This window comes from Notolabrus celidotus, chromosome 5, assembly GCF_009762535.1.
Source record: "Notolabrus celidotus isolate fNotCel1 chromosome 5, fNotCel1.pri, whole genome shotgun sequence".
NCBI classification, from domain to species: domain Eukaryota; kingdom Metazoa; phylum Chordata; class Actinopteri; order Labriformes; family Labridae; genus Notolabrus; species Notolabrus celidotus.
Window position 1 is genome coordinate 28658169 of NC_048276.1, and position 16688 is coordinate 28674856.

The window sequence follows — 16688 nt, forward strand, 5'->3', positions numbered from 1 at the left end:
ATCAACATGTCATAAAAACACAAGCTTATTTAATATTTGGTTCATTGAAGGGTTGAATGTAATAATTCTGTAATAAATATCATAAATGACTTTTGTGTGCTGTCAAACGAAGGCTCAATGTGTCCAAAAAGAGAGTTGTCTTAATCATTAGTTTTATTAATTTTAAAAACATAACATCTTCATCTTCTACTGCACACTGTACCTTTAAATACTACACACTGTACCTTTAAATACTACACACTGTACCTTTAAATATAACGCACTACCTGTAAATACTAGACACTACCTTTTGTTCTTCAATGACTGGATTTAAAGTTTTACTTTCACACCTTTCTTTAAAGATCAACTATTATTAACAACAAACAAAACTGTTAGCAACAAACTGGTACAAAACTCTGGAGGTTACATATGTACAGTACACATTCACTAGTTTGCACACACTTACTTAACTTACTGAAAACCCAGACTTTTAAATAGAAAACAACACAAATACTGGATAAATTAAATATAAAGATCTGTTTCTAATAAAAAAAAATCAAAGTGTTCTCTTTGGCTGCAGAGGATAAAGTGAAAAGATGAAGTTTTACATTTATTTAACACATTTTTCTGCCTTTAAAGACAAGCGCTCTGTCCATCTGTCTCCACAAGGTCAACAGTTTTGCTGTTAATCTATAGTAAGTCACATTAAAGTTGAATGAAATATGACATACTACAGTGCTATGACCCCCCTCATAGAAAAAGAAGATTTTATCGTGATGTAAAAAGAATAAACAAGTTGAAAAGACTTAATGCATGATTTGTGAAAAAGTCTAGGTTCATGACTAGTCGTCTTTGTCTGCAAGACAACAATTTTTAAAATGCTTGTTTTTTTAATGGAGTTTGGTAGGCCACATTACAAAGTTATATTTTTGTGCTTTTTATGCCTTTATTAAGAGAGCATAGGACTATGGATAGAGCGGGCAGTGGAGCGTGAAATGCAGGAGAGGGACTGCAGGTCAGGATCAAACCAAGGCCGCTCACCTGAGGACTAGCCTCTGTACTTGGGGTGCACGCTTGAATTACGGGCGAAACTGGCGCCCAGGTTTAGCCACTTTTGATGCAATCAGGAGAGTTTTCAGCCAGTAAGTCTTGTTTACATTAAACTTTCCTGTCAATGTCATTGATATCAAGTGTTCAAGTGATATTTTGACTTAAAATTACACAAATGCACTCGCTAAGGTTTGAGTTTTTTGCAGTGTAATTTGGGGTAATCCAGATTTTCCAAACAAATATTCAAACTAAAGATCCTCCTGTGCATAGCAGATTTTAGACACTGACAAGCATAACATTTAAAAAATCTATTAACACACTCAAAAACCTAAAGGTAGTCTGTTGTCGATAGTATAAAAACTGATGGAAATAACATAGAAACAAAGAAACAAACCAACACATGACTATCACTACGGGTCCAGAGGTTTAAGCTTAAAACGACAATGAGTGCTGCTAACAGGATTTTAAAAAGCCTATTTTCCATCACTTTGTTGGAGTTTACAGCCAGAGCTTGAAAAAAGCCCTTTGAAATACGATCGCCTCATCAGCACTGAGAATGTCCGGACGTGCAGGCAATTTTTTGCGGCTCAGAGGCAGCGTTCACAAGCAGCAGTACTAAAACAAAAACAGAGAGACCCTAAAAGCAGAGTCCCTGATCGAAGTAAGAGCTGGCTGTTGCTCTCAAACAGGCACTGTGGCGTTGGCCCAGGAAGGAAATGAGTCCAGATCGAACATGACGCGACCCCAACTGTTGATGGCGAGACTGATGCAGCCGATCCCGATGATGTTCATTACCACGCCGGCTCGAGCCTGTGTAGGAAGAGGAGGAGGTGGAGGAGCTGGTTATTAAAACAGCAAAGCTGGGCTTGAAATCATCACACGTTTCCCCCTCTGACTCACCATGTCTGATACTTTAAGTAACCCGTAAGAGAAGACTATGGCGTTAGGGGGCGTGGCCACAGGCAGCATGAAGGCGAAGGAAGCGCTGAGCGTGCAGGGGATCATCACATACAGAGGGTTCAGACCTATAGACTGGGACTGAGTTAGGAAACATAAAATGACTCAGTTAGTGAACATCAAAACAGGGATGCAAGACACCACATCATATCCTGACTAAGGTAAAAACAGGAAGTGAAATAAACGCTGAATGATCATAAAAACTTGGTCAAATATCTGATTCAGCACAAATATTGTTTATATTTGCTCAATAACTCAAGTTTCCTTCACTACTTTGTCATTAGCGTGTTCAAATAAAAAGCAATGAGCATGAAATGGAGTCCCAAAAACTGCACTTCCTCAAATGTCCACAAGAGGCGGAGTCAGTCCCCATAGAGCCCCATGTTAAAATGATAAAATGCCATGTTAAATTAGCCACACATTGATTAAGTTGTTCCTTTACCATGGAGGCCAGGATGGGCAGAAAGAGAGTTGCCGTTGCAACATTGCTGGCACACTCAGTGAAGGTGGCGATGAGGAGGCAGAGGATGATGGCGATCGCCCAGGGAGGGATCGAGTGGAGCGGTGTCATCTGAGTGCCGAGCCAACGGGACAGCCCAGACTCCTGACCACACAGGGAAACAATTGCATCACTTAGAGTTAGTACAAAAAACAAAAGAAAGGGTGTTTTCTGCTGCAGTCTCGTTCAACGTCATGATAAAATGTGACCTTCACAAAATTTCCTGAAAATTCTGCAACACCTCAAAAACATTTGACACTTGTTTCTTAAAGCTCTTTCTAATAAACATATCTACGTTCTAAGAGCTCAAACCTCGCTGCCTTTGGCAAGAGCAAAGCCTCCTCCCAGCAGCAGCACAATGTTCCACGGCATCTTCTTCTGGGTCACCTGCCAGGTAAGCAGAGAAGGGGCAGGGCCTCGTGACACTTGGGACTCTGATTGGAAAGAAACCAATTTCAAATTACACCTTTGAACCATGATGCCGTGTGTTACCTGTATGTTGCCTGTGTGTGTGTTACCCGTGTCAGAGCTCTTCCAGCAGCAGAGGAAGCGAGGTGGCTCAGAGGGAAGAACAAACAACAACACAGCAACGAATAGAGAGACAGTGGCATCAGTCACAAACCTGCAGAGACACACAGAGACCCAATGTTTAGATATTTAGACAGTCATAACCTCTTTCTATTTGTAATCTTGCATGCGTTTTTTGAGGATCTTGCACAAGTTTCACAGGATCTTGAAAAATGTTTCAGGATTCTGTCCAAGTTTCTCAGATTCTTGCAAAAGTTTTTGGGATCTTGCTAAAGTTTTTAAGATATCACAAAAGTTTCTTAGGATCTTGAAAAACATTTCATTATCTTACACAAGTTCCTCGGGATCTTCAAAAGCTATTTGGGACTGCATAAGTGTCTTATGATCTTAGCGACCGGAGGAATGAGATACAAGAACGTGAGTTGCGACAGGCACTTCCAACAAGAGGCACCAACTTGTGTTGCAGCAATACTACATTTACTTAACTAAACTGTCTTCATCCAGCTATTATTGATTCATGCAGTTGCATAGCCATTCAGGACCTTGAGGTGCAACCCCACCTGCTCGGTTCATGAATGAAAGTCTCACCACAGAGTTTGTATTGACATGCACCCAATGGCCAAAAGAACTGGGGGATTTCCAAGTGCAACTCTAGTTCACTCTGTAACTTCAGCGTTAATTCAAGCATGAATTCAGACATCCCACTTTTTATGTCATATACTGTCAAATGAGGACTTAAGCTGCTTTGGCTGCTGGTTTTGTTTCACCTGTGGTTCCAGTTGAAGAATGAGCCCAAGGTAAAAGTTGCGTTGTTATATTCAGCTATGTGGTCAGTTGTGTATCTACAGGCGCATTAACTCCAGTATGAACCTGTGCAATCAGGAGATATGATGAAATCATATGTTTACACAAACTGCAGGTCCAAGGCGACAGACAGCCCCATTCCAACCGAAGCCCTCATTTAAAACCAGGCCAAGAGATTATCTTTGTTCTGCTTTGTGAACGAACAGCTGTCACTCAAACAGATAAAATTCAGTCTCCTGTCAGAACGGAGCCTTGGGAGGGTCATGAGGGAAAAAAATGGGTCAAACTGGAGCAACTTCAACAAGATCCTGAGAAACTTTCCTTCCAAATTTAGGAATCTTGCAAAAGTTTCCGAGAATCTTGCAGAAGATACTCAGGATCTGGCAAAAGATTTTCAGGATTTTGCCTAAGTCCTCCGAACTTCACAGAAGTTTTTGAAACAGAAGTTTCCCGAAATCTTACAAATGTTTTTTGAGGATCTTGCATACATTTCTCAGGATCTTGAAAAACTTTCCAGGAGTTTGTCTAAGTTCATCATTCTTGCAAAAGTTTTCAAGGTCACACAAAAGTTTCTTAGGATCTCGCAACACTTTTTGGGATCTCTCTAAAGTTTTCTGACAGAAGTTTCTAGGGATCTTGCATAAGCTTTTCAGTACTTTGCAAAAGCTTCTCTGGATTTTGAATACATTTCAAAAAATCTTAGATATGTTTCTCGGGATCTTGTAAAAACTTTTCAGGATCTCACAGAGATCTCAGGTTGTGTCAGGGTTTCAGAATCTTGAACAAAATATTTAGATCTTTCTTAAGTTTAACATGGTTTTGCCTAGGTTCCTTCAGATCTTGCATAAGTTTTGTAATACCTTGCTTACGTTTATAAGGATCTTGCATACGTTTCTCTGGATTACCCAAAAGTTTTTCAGGATCTTGCATAATTTCCTCAGAACTTTCAAAAACTTCTCAGGATTACACAAAAGTTTTTCAGGATCTTGAGTAAGTGTCTCAGAACCTTGCATACATTTCTTAGGATCTTGCATTAGTTAATACAGATATTGCAAAAGCACCTTCAGATCTTGCATAAGCTCTTCAGGATCTAACAAATGTCTTGCAAGATCTTGCAAAAGTTCTTGTTTAAATTTTGTAAAATCTTGCAATAGTTTTTTTTTTTTTTTTTTTCCCATTGCTTAGCGCCGCTAGAGTGGCTGCTTGTTGCAGCAGCTGTCTCTTTGTTGTTCTTTTTTCGACTTCTTTTCACATCTGTTTACTTATCTTTGTATTAGGAGCCTGTCATGTCTTTTAATGACTCATTTGTTAGCCATAGACACCAAACTGGCTACGTTTGCAGTGGTATTTTTGCTATTTTTGTTCCTGTCTGTGTCTGGAGAGCAGCCCGTAGCATGTTGATGCTAAACGATACTAGGCCCGATGTTCCCTGCAAGCTGAGGAGAAGGAGGCAAGGACGAGGTGCTGGTACTGAGGTGCAAGCTAAAAAAGACGACATCGACCTGTCCTTCCACCCACCGTTATGGGGAATGTAAGATCTATCTACGATAAGGTTAACGAGCTAACCCAGCACCAGAGGGAATACTGGCAGAGTAGCATCATGCTAACAGAGCTAACACCGGACACGAACACCACATTGGAAGGATTTCACCTGCTGTGGGCGTACAGGATACAGGAGAGCAAGACTGAACACACTGGTGAAGAAGGCCAGCTCAGTCCTGGACCCTGTGGAGGTGGTGGCTGACAGGAGAATTATGGCCAAGCTGTCATCTTTGATGAACATTTTTTTTATTTAATATATGTATTCTTGTTCAAATTCTTGTACTGTACACCTTTTTGTTTGCTGCTGTAACTCTATGAATTTCCCTGTTGTGGGACGAATAAAGGAGTATCTTATCTTATCTTATCTTATCTTATCTTATCTTATCTTATCTTATCTTATCTTAAATGTCTTAAGTTTCTCAGGACCTCACCAAAGTTTTCAAGATCTTGAATTAGTTCCTCAGGATCTTGTGGAAATTTCACAGAGTCCTGTAAAGTTTCTTAGGGTTTTGCACAAAATGTTAAGGACCTTGGAAAACTTCTCCAGTATCTTGCAAACAGTTTTTTAGGTTTTCATGAAGCCAAAATAAAAGACTTATTTACTTCAACAAGTTTAAATCCCTCAGCTGAACTGGACTCATGGAGCTCATGAGGAAGGTTCAGAGGGTGTGTCAGTTTAGTAAAATAAATGTGATTGTCTTTCTCTCTTCTGAGAACTGCCGTCATGTTGTTCTGTTTAAACTCTGATTACTGCTGAAGGGCCGACCTTGCCGCTGTTCTTGGCCCACATTCAATGAAAACATGACAGCCAACAGGACAAAAACAGCGGTCAGGACAAACAGATCAATGGCATCATCGACTGGTCATGTGACCCAGAAGGCAGTTTATGAATGAATGTGTATGGATTAGAAATCAGGTAAAAGGTGAAGGGGCAATGCCAGGTAAGTAACTCCACATTTCATGTGACATGTTAATAACAGCTATGTCACCCAATACACAAAAACAAACTCAGGCAAGCAACACAAAGGTGAATTATCTAAGTATTTAACATATTCCTCAGTCAGATAAGAGACATAACTGATGCTGAAAACTAAATGGTTGCCCCCTGAGCTTTTCTAAGGGAGCTTACCCTGTTCAGTGAAAGAAAGCAACATCCTGCCAACAAAGTTCTTTTTGATTTTTCAAGTTTCTGAGCATCTTGCAAAAGTTCTCAGGATCTCTTCTCGTGAAGAGCTAAGATCACCTGACTTTGAATGTGCTGTATCTCTTTACATGAATCTGCAAAAGTTTATCAAAAAAACACAAAACTTTTTCAGGACTTTGTCGAAATTTGTCAGAATCTTGCAAAAGCTTCTCAGTATCTTGCAAAAGCTTCTCAGTATCTTGCAACACATTTCTGAGGATCTTGTAGATAGAAAAATGAGCTGAGATCACCTGACTGTTAATGCACTGCATCCCTTAACTCAAACCTGCATATCATCTGCGTAGTGTTTGATTTACTAACCTTTAACACAGAAGGCACTTAACTTGAAGAGTTTATATTCTGACTGTGCATGATCTGAATCCTGATATAAAAGTTTCCACATCATGACGCTCTGCAGGCTCCTGTTAACAGAGTGAAACTAACCCACTCACTTGGATTTCATTTCACATCTTAAAACCTTATTTTCATATTCAGATGAAGCTGATGAGGTGGTTACTGAGGATGTTGTTCACAAAGGTTTGGACTCACTGTTATTGAAACAGTTTTAATATTCCTGTTTAGCTAAACTCAGAGACTCTGACAGGCTGATGCAGCTTGCAGGTAATCTCAGTTCATGCTGACACAGTGATCAACTCCCTAACACGATGGACCCTGCGCTGGTGACACGACAGCAAAGTTTGCTGTTTGTACCCGGGACGTTTCCTCTGTTTGTTCTTTACCTCTGATTCCTGTGTGTTCGGGGATATTGCCCCGAGGCCAGGTCTGTGTTCAACTGCAGTTTGAGTTCATTCATTCCTCCAAACTGGGTCTTTTTCCACTTTACATTAATGCAGGAGCAGCACTGACCCCACACACACAAACAGAGATGTGTGCCAAATGTATTCAAGGCGGCATGTCTGTTAAAAATGAACCCGGGCAGCAGCTTAAGGATTCATTCAGTGCAATCTTTAAATTTGATGACATACAGAGTAAATCTGAGGCTGTGGAGATACAAGTATACACAGGAAGTCGAAGTGTTTTAGGAAAAAATAGTTAAACACGCGAGTGGAAATTTGAAAATTTAACCTTCCTTCTCTTCCTTGCCGACTTTTCTCCACTTCGACTCAATCAACCAAACAGCTGTTCAACTCCTCTGTCTTCACCAACTCACCAAGAGAAAACTAATCTGAACCTAATATATATTTCAAATGATAAGAAAAGTTATAAAGCTTCAACAGGGACAGACCCTGACAAAGAGAGAGCAGAACAACAACCTATCTTTTAAAAGAGAAGAGAAAAGCAACAAATCTTGTGTTTCTATCAGCAGAACTCATGGCGCTGAATATGCTGGGTGCCTTGGGCAGGCAGCTACTAGCTAGCAAGAGTTGTGTGCTGCATGTGTGTTTCCGATATAAAAGAGGAATCTATTAATCCAGGCCCACTTTGGTGTGACCAATCAGCTCCGTGGTGATGCTGCTCATTAAAATGTGGATTTTAAAAAAAGTTTTTCAAAACTTGCGCTGAGAGTACCAAACATTGCAGTTCCTTGACTGGCCACTTGGTGATTCACCTAAAGTGAGTCAGTAAAATACTTAACAGCAGAAACAAACATGTTTACAGTCTAGTACAAACAGTTTTCTGCATGAGAGGTTGGACTTTAGGGGGTGTGACCTCTTTACGCGACAGGTGGGAGATGCTAACTGTCTGCTAAATGTCCTCTCAATTAAGTTAGTCCCTGAACTTAACCTCTGGACTGTGCTTGTGGTGTTTGAGCCTCTTGGAGATTTGTTCATGTAAATATCAGACAAATAATCGGTCTATCCATGCACTTTATTGGACCAATCAGTGGTGATGTTGCTCATTAAAATGTGGATTTTAAAAAAGGTTTTTAAAAACAAACTAGTTTGAAACCCCAAAGAAGAATATAGAGCATCACTCTACCATCTCTGATGGAACGAAGCTGATTTGACTCCCGCAAGGGCATTGATGGCACTTAATCGGGGCTCACGCTACATGAAAACCACACTGAATTGGCGCTTGATCCCCAACCTCTGACAAAAGTCAGTTTTCAGGATGAGCCAGGCCCAGACAAGTTGGTGCCTCCACAGGTCAGACCCAGAGAAACACGGTGTGCTAACGGCTATTTGTGCCTTTGGATTGACTTTCTAACTGTGCTGCAATCTGCTCTTCCCTTTGTAAAATCACTGTGACACCCTCTGTTGTTTGTTACTCACTCTGCCTTGGAGTTAAAGATGTTGGTGGCCCAGCCGTCCATAAAGCGAGGGTCTCGTGTGAACCACAGCACCACCATTAGAACGAAGAGTGCCAGCACACTAATTTCTCCATAACTCATCTTGCCCAGACGACGATGTTCATCACTGATCACCTCGTATGCTGCTCGCTCCTTCTCCGACTGCACCGCCCCGCAGCCCCATGTCTTTCGCAGACTGTAACAGGTAAGAAGACTTATTTCACATAAAGGTGTGTGGCTCATTTTATGAAGCATCTCTGTGGGAAATGTGGAGAGCTTTGAGGGTCTGAGTGAAATGTAGTTTTTTGTTTGGATGTTTTGGTAAAGGGACGTACTTGCAGCCGATGTAGAGGAACTGCAGCCAGAACCAGGCTAGAGTCAGGGTCAGCATCATGGTGGGGAAGGCGAATGCAAACCACGATGCAAAGTTGATCACATCACCGTTCTGAGGGAAGAGTCTGTAAAGACAAGATGACAGGCGTTATAATCAACAGGAGGAAGTCTTTTATCAGACGTCCATGTTGCTTCCTCCTTGACTCAAAGATCAGCCCTCCTAAACACTAATACCTCTCCGTAGCAAGCAAGCAAGTTTTTGGGCTGAGAGTACCAAATACTGCAGTTCTTTGACTGGCCACTGGGGGATTCTCCTATAGTGAGTCAGTCCCCATAGAGCTCCATGTTAAAATACTTTACAGCATGAGAAACATATTTACAGCCTGGTGCAAATGGTTTTCTGCATGAGGGATTTGACTTTTGAGGGCATGGCCTCTTTGAGTGACAGGTGTGAGCTGCAAGCTGTCTTCTAGGTGTCCCCTCAGTGAATTCAGTCCTTGAACTTAACCTCTAGGCCGTGTTTGTGGTGTTAGAGCCTCTGGGAAATGTGTTCTTGTAAATATCAGACACATAATCTGTCTGTCTGTGCGCTTTATTGGACTAACAGACCAAAGCACCAGTTAGCAGCTATCTGTGTTAGCAGACATAAACACAAGTGTTTGTGTGTTAGCACCTACTGGCTCATCTGTCCAATCAAAACCAGGTTTGGTCCGGTTCCAGTCAGAGTGGCGATGCCTCCGATGCTTGCAGCGTAGCACACACACAATAAGAGTCCTTTACTCATCCTCTTCCTCTCATCTTCCTCCTCGCTCAGCTCCTCCAGCTCCATCTGACAGCAGACAGTCTCCACGGACACGACCACTGCCACAGAGAGGTTATAGAGTCACTAAAGGACCTTAATGCATGTTTGAGTTCATCACTTACAACTTCAGATGTATGTCGGATTAATGCTCCGTTCTTTGAGCTTGAGTTCCTCTTTTTCGGTGTAGAGGATCCCTTTTTATTCTTAGCTATAAATGGCTGTGATAACATCTGGATGAAGTAGCTTACCAGTTTAGACCAATGGCTGGAGAAGAACAGATGATCCTAGCTGTAAACATGCAGATTACAGATTTCTCATTCTGGACTCACCAGGCCCGCCTTCAGTGTAGTCTGATGGAGGCTTGTCCTGAGGTGTTGGTTTGACGTTCTCCTCTTTGTCCATCTGACCCTCTGAAGACACTCTCTGCTCAGGAGACATGTTGTCCTGTAGGTTGCTGGTTTTCTCTGAGTTTTCTTGTGCTAAAGGGTGGAAATGTTAGCAGCACAGTGTCAAACATCAGAGGAGCAAATTGCTATCAGATGGTCACCGTAATAAAGAGCTATGGGCCATATACCAGATAATGAAATGGCTGTGGAGTCGATACTGTCTTTACTCTTTAAGAGGCTACACGCTGCCTGAACAATATAACTGATATATGTAACAAGTCAGGGTTTGAGGAGTTTTGTTTTTTGTATCACAAGAGTACTCGAGTGGATCTGCCCTTTGAAGCAGAATCCACACTCTATGAATCGTACCTATCTCCAGGATGTTCGGACTGTTGGTTTGCAGACTGCTGCTGCTTTTCTTCTGATGTTCCTGATGTAGAACAACAATCCGTCTCTGGCTCTGGGAGAAGGGTTCAGGGTCTACATTGCCGTTGAGCTGGTCAAGGACGGCCTGGACAATGGGAACCATCATGGCGGTGGTGGCCGTGTTACTGATCCACATTGACAGGAAGGCTGTCACTCCCATGAAGCCCAGCATCAGCCTGGAAGAGAGGAGCATTAAAGAGGTGATGATGTTACAACAATGTTAAACAAAGGAGACCTAAGACCTGGACTCTGGATCTGAGGATGTCAAAACCACTCAAGGTACAAGGTAAGCCAGTATGACCAATCAACTGTGATACCAAGGAAATTTAGAGGGGTTTTCAGCCAGATGGGTGGGTTTCGACCAAATGCCTCCTTGGACTGTCATTTGGGGGTTTGATGGGCATTCCAATAAGTATAAGACCTGAGGTTGACCAAGAATCCACTGGAAGAGTTATGATCTCATCTGGCTTTGGAACACCTTGCGATTCCCCGAAGGCACAAGGAACAGCTGTCTGTCTGGAACTACAGTAAATATATAGAGAGAGTTTATATTGAGTAAAATAAAACACCAATCCTTGGCAGGCCGGTTTAGCACCTGGACTCTTCTACTACATAGCCATGCTGTTGTAATACGTGCAGAATGTGGTTTGGCATTTTCTTGCTGAAATATGTAAGGTTCTTTTGAAAAGGGCATTGTCTGGATGGCAGCATATGTTGCTGCTAAACCTGTATATATAGTTCAGCTTTAATGGCGCCTTCACAGATGTGTAAGCTACCCATGCCATAAACACTTATGATCCCCATACCATCAGGGATAGTGGCTTTGAATTGTTAGCTGATAACAAGCAGGGTGGTCCCTTTCCTCTTTAGAGTGGAGGACACAGCGTCCATGATTTCCAGTCAGTAGAATTCATCCTTTACGAACACCACAGAATTCCTGTTGGCCTCCTTTTAGATGAATTCTCTGTAAATTAAATACAACATTATAAGCTGAACCAAGCCGTAAACGCTAAATGTCAGCACGCTGATGATGGAAAGTTGAGTCAAAGATAAGCCTGACAAACTGATGGTCAGAATGGCTAATAGACTCTTTGTTTCAAGTAAAATGAATGACCTTTGTCTCTAGGATGCTTCCAGAAAACTAGAGTTATACTCCATTGATAACTGTATGGAAATTCAAAAAGTCCAACCTGAGTTGTGGGGGCATTGAGCAGCCACTTTCAGGTTCCATGAGCCACCATAATCCTTCTCTTTATTTGCAGGAGTCGCCCCCTGCTGGCTAATAAAACACTCCTAGCTGAAGTGACTCACAGTGCAGGTCGAACTCCAACCAGCAGCAGGACTCTGAGTGCGATGCGTTTGTGGAGGTTCCAGTGCTCCACAGCGACGGCCACCATCAGGCCTCCCACAAACAACATGTTGGTGTCCTTCAGGTACTGCATACACACCTGAGAGATGGAACATCCATCACCTTTATCACAGATTTTCAACCAGGAACAAAAGTCCAAACAACAGCTGGACGGGTTACAACTCTTTCACAACACCAGTCATTGATTTTCAGTCATGTGTGAGGTGTGTTGATATGTGTGTGTGCACTCTTACATCTTTGGACTCCATGATGCCGAGGACGGGGAACAGAATGGTTGGCAGCAATGCCGTCACCGCCAAAGGCAACACCTCAGTGCACCAGTACACCGCCATGAGGGCTATGACATATGCACAGGCTGCCTCCTACACACAACAAATACACACATGAAAAGACAAGAATCAAATCTAGTCACTCAGTTACAGACTAACAGTGTGTAACAATTACAGTCTTGTTGTGTAATCTGTAAAAGAACAAAGAGTTTCTTTAGTAAGTGAAGATGTATTGATACAGACTCATGCTGTGGAGCAAAAATCTCACGTCCACTAGCAGAGTTCATGTGCTCCACCTGTGGGACGATTTACACCTGTCTGTGTAACACTTGACAGTTTACATTCAGTCACCTGCTGGACTCCATGATCCAGCTGTGACCATGGAGAGTCAGAGATCTGAAAGCTATCAGGAAGCTCGGAAACATTCTCGTGTTTCAAGGCCTGCTGCTGGTTTCATACAAAGAATAAAGGAAAATGTGATGGTACATGCTAACTCCCGAAAGGTACTCACACAGCCTTGTCTTCAATGTTTGTACTCATACCAACCAAAAGAAAATGACTGTATATATTGTATTACAATACATTACTGGTGAGCCGACAGACACCCATCTGAGGTACTAAGAGATGCTTAGAGAGACTGTTCGACATTTTCATATCTGGAGGTAAAGGTGATGGAGTTAAGCCTCATTTAGTCAACATGATTATTTTAGCCAGTACCATAATGTGCTCCTAAACTTAACCATATTGTTTGTATTTGTTTGTGTGCCAACCAAGAGTAAGAAAATCAGATCCTAAAAGAGACACTTATGGGTACCTCAAACCAGAAGCTCAAAGGTGCCTTCGAATGCATTAAAAGTTAGTTTGAAAAGGACCCCTGAGTGTTCCTTCAATCACACTGAAGTGCCCTGAGACTTGACAATATAGCCAGCCTTTTAATAAGCTCAAGAGTTTGCTTAAGCAGAGACTGAAAGGTACATTAAGAAACAATACAGGGTAAATGAAAGATATCCAAACAAGTACCTTCAAAGCTAAAAGGGCCGCTCTTTATGCGCTAAAAGGAATGTTAAAACATGCTAATGAAAGTCTTTAAATAGACACTTCACAGGTGTCCTTAAAACACAAACGGGTACCTAAACACATTCTCTAAAGACAATTTTTTAGAACCTGATTAAGTAACGCAAACCCATTCATAACAGACCCTTAGGGTACCTTGAAACACCCCACAAGTATGCCTTGAAAAAGCCACTGAATCATAACTTTGCGATACAGGGTAGATTAGACCATATTCATAAAGGGTACCATTACAAACATTTAGGGCCACTTTTACTGCCTCAAAAGGAGTCTTAACAAAGCTGGAGGAAGTCTTGAAGCAGACACTTCACATGATCTTAAACACAAAAGGGTACCTGAACACATTCTCTTTAGATTATTTAAAATAAATAAATTAAAGTCACCTCAAACCCATTTATACCAGACCCAAAGGGTGTTCCAAAGGGTACCTTTGAAAATTTTAAGGGTCTCTTTTAACACTCTAAGGAGAACCTTAAAACATGCTTGAGGAAGAATTGAAACAGACAATATAAAAGCATCTGAAAGAAAACCAAAGGGTACCTTAACACATTCTCTTAAGATTATCAAAACAACTAAGTACAGGCTACCCAAAAACATACCAGACTCTGAAAGTACCTTGAAACAACACAAAGGATACTTTAAAGCAGCTGCTGGAGGATAACTTTGCACTTTAGGATACAAGGGTACCTTAAGACTCACAACAAGGTAGATTAGAACATATTCCAAAGAGTACCTTTAACAGTAAAGGGCCACATTTAAGGCATCAGAAGGAACCATAAATGTCCTTGACGTAGCGTTGAAACAGACACCTTAAAAGCAGATAAAAAAAAAACAATAGGGTACATAAAAACATTCTCTGAATCTCTTCTTATTTTTAAAAAGGTAAATAAACCCATAACCCCAACCCATTCATACCAGACTCTGAAGGTATCTTGGAACAACCCAAAAGGACACCTGGAAAAACTTGCTTAAGGACAACTTTTCACTTTAGGATACAAGGGTACCTTAAGACAAACATTTAAGTATTCTTAATAAACAAGCTGGATAAATTAAAACAATAATCAAAGGGTACTAAAACTACATAATGATCTTAAAACGTCATAAAAGTTTAATGAAACAGACACAAACCTGTACTTTTGCATTGTAGCTTCTGCCTGAGGTTTCTGCTTGCTCATGATGGCTTAAGGTGGGGTAAGACTGAGTCTTACCCTGTCTTGAAGTTGGGTCTCAGTTCATAATTTGATATAGAGTGGTCTGGACCTCCTATGTTTGTAAAAGCGTCTTGAGATAACGTTTGTTGTGATTTGGCGCTATACAAATACAGATTGATTGATTGATTTATTGATTGATTAATTGATTGCTCAGGGTGCCTAAAAACAGACTAGTATGGGTTACATAAAACAAACTAAATAGAAAAACAAATAGGAAATATAAGGTACCTTAAAACACAAAAATGGTACTTGGTTCTCCACTAAAGGGCTGCTTTAGAAAGAAACCCACAGGTACTTTAACACAGTAGCTTAAGGATAACTCAAAACACACATGATGAGCTTCATACAAGTGCCACATGCCCTACAACATGTTAAAGGGTACCCTAAAACATGTGACCACTATATCCAGACAAACTCTGAATAACACACTTAAGGATAAATTTAATATCCCTAAGGGTACCTTGAAATAGATGTAAGCAGATGTTACCTTTTACATTTCATTGAGGAGAAATTTTGTGCAGAGGTTTTGATAAAATGTGGTTTATTGTTGTTTTAAAGGCTAATATCAGGAACTCTCCTGTTAGAGGGAGCATCATTTTGTTGGATAAATGACATCATCAGGTGAAGACAGTCATTTTCATAGAACACGTGTGAAGCTGCGTGTTGAGAGCAAAAGCAGGGAGCCTCGAGGGGGCTGCTGGGAGGAGTGTTTATCTTCACCTTCATTCACACACGCACACACACACACATACACACACACACACACACACACACACACACACCCACCCACCCACCCACACACACACACACACACACACACACACGCCCCCCCCCCCCCCCCCCCCCCCCCCCCACACACACACACACACACACACAGACAAACACACATTGACTCAGGCCCCTGCTGTTAAGATGAAACCTTCAAGTGTGGTTTTCTGGGAAAAGTTACGGGAGACTTTCTGGACAGAATCCAAAGCAGGAAATGTTCCTGTGATGTTCTGTCATACTGTTTTTAATCACGTGTCATAGAAAGTAATCAAACACATTAACTCTATGACTACGCTTGAGTATAATTTTTACAGTTTGAACAACTTTGAAAAACCAGATACTTTCTTTGCTTCTCTACAACGTTAGAAACAGTAGTTAAAACGACCACTAACTTTAATGCATTAGCAACATATATCTGTGATTGATGATTGAAGTGTTACAGGTGGTTATTGTAGTTTGAAAGAAGCCGTTATGCACAATAGTTCTTTTAATTTTGGTACTTTTTGGATGCTAAAACATTTGTTTTCTTCTCCTGACTCTGAAGGATTTCTCCAAGTCAGCTGTGACACAGGTTTAGTTAAAGCAGTCAGATTATATCAGTCGCTCTGATGTGATCAGGGTTTCTTGCTCAGTAACTTCAAACAGTGAACTTTTAAACAGATGGAATCTGTTTGTCAATCAGTGACAGGAAGCTGTGAACGTAACCTGCTGCCAACAAACACTGTCAATGTAAAACGCTTCAAGTTTAAACCTGCTAACTGTTCATGACGTTGCTGACAAACAGGATTAAAATCAATGTTTTATTTTGCACAATGAGAAATCTAACCATTAGGCACTGTGTGAATATTTTAATGCTCATTCACTTCAAGAAAGTGTTTTACCTGTAGTTTTAAAGTTCTTCGGAGTACTTTAAAAGTTTACTTACTTCCTTGATGAAATATTCATACATTTTGTGAAACTGTTTTTTAAAATCCTTTTCAAATTTCAAATTTAAATTTAAATTCAAAAGTTGAAACAAAAGCAGTGTTTCAAATAAATTATGATATGAACTATTTGTATTAATGTTAATTCAGACTGGACAGGGCTTAATAAACTGGTTACTGCAAAGTGTCAGAGCTGTTAACTCATTACCTAGGGTACTTTGAAACAGACACTTCAGAGTAACTTAAAACACACTACAATGTGCCTTAATACAAAATGGTAAACACTTTGTTGGTGAGTCAACACAAACAGTTCAGGCTGCTTTAAAACAAGCTCATG

At 40.9% G+C, this 16688-nt stretch overlaps 1 protein-coding gene across 2 annotated transcripts; it reads right to left on the minus strand.

Moving 5' to 3' along the window:
* Positions 1 to 126: 126 nt before the first annotated feature.
* Positions 127 to 12466, minus strand: slc13a5a (solute carrier family 13 member 5a). 2 transcript variants are annotated; one of them, XM_034683873.1, is made up of 12 exons: positions 12343 to 12466; positions 12052 to 12188; positions 10684 to 10916; positions 10258 to 10407; positions 9804 to 9987; positions 9129 to 9251; positions 8777 to 8989; positions 3004 to 3107; positions 2798 to 2919; positions 2429 to 2590; positions 1930 to 2067; positions 127 to 1839 (listed from the first exon to the last, which is right to left on the minus strand). In XM_034683873.1, the coding sequence occupies exons 1-12, from the start codon at positions 12439 to 12441 to the stop codon at positions 1711 to 1713; spliced, it is 1794 nt and encodes a 597-aa protein (XP_034539764.1). In that variant the 5' UTR covers positions 12442 to 12466; the 3' UTR covers positions 127 to 1710. The 2 variants fall into 2 exon arrangements, with proteins under 2 accessions (XP_034539764.1, XP_034539765.1); XM_034683874.1 differs by lacking the exons at positions 12052 to 12188; positions 12343 to 12466 and adding an exon at positions 11547 to 11650 and having other exon boundaries at positions 198 to 1839; positions 2798 to 3107.
* Between the last annotated feature and the right edge of the window lie 4222 nt (positions 12467 to 16688).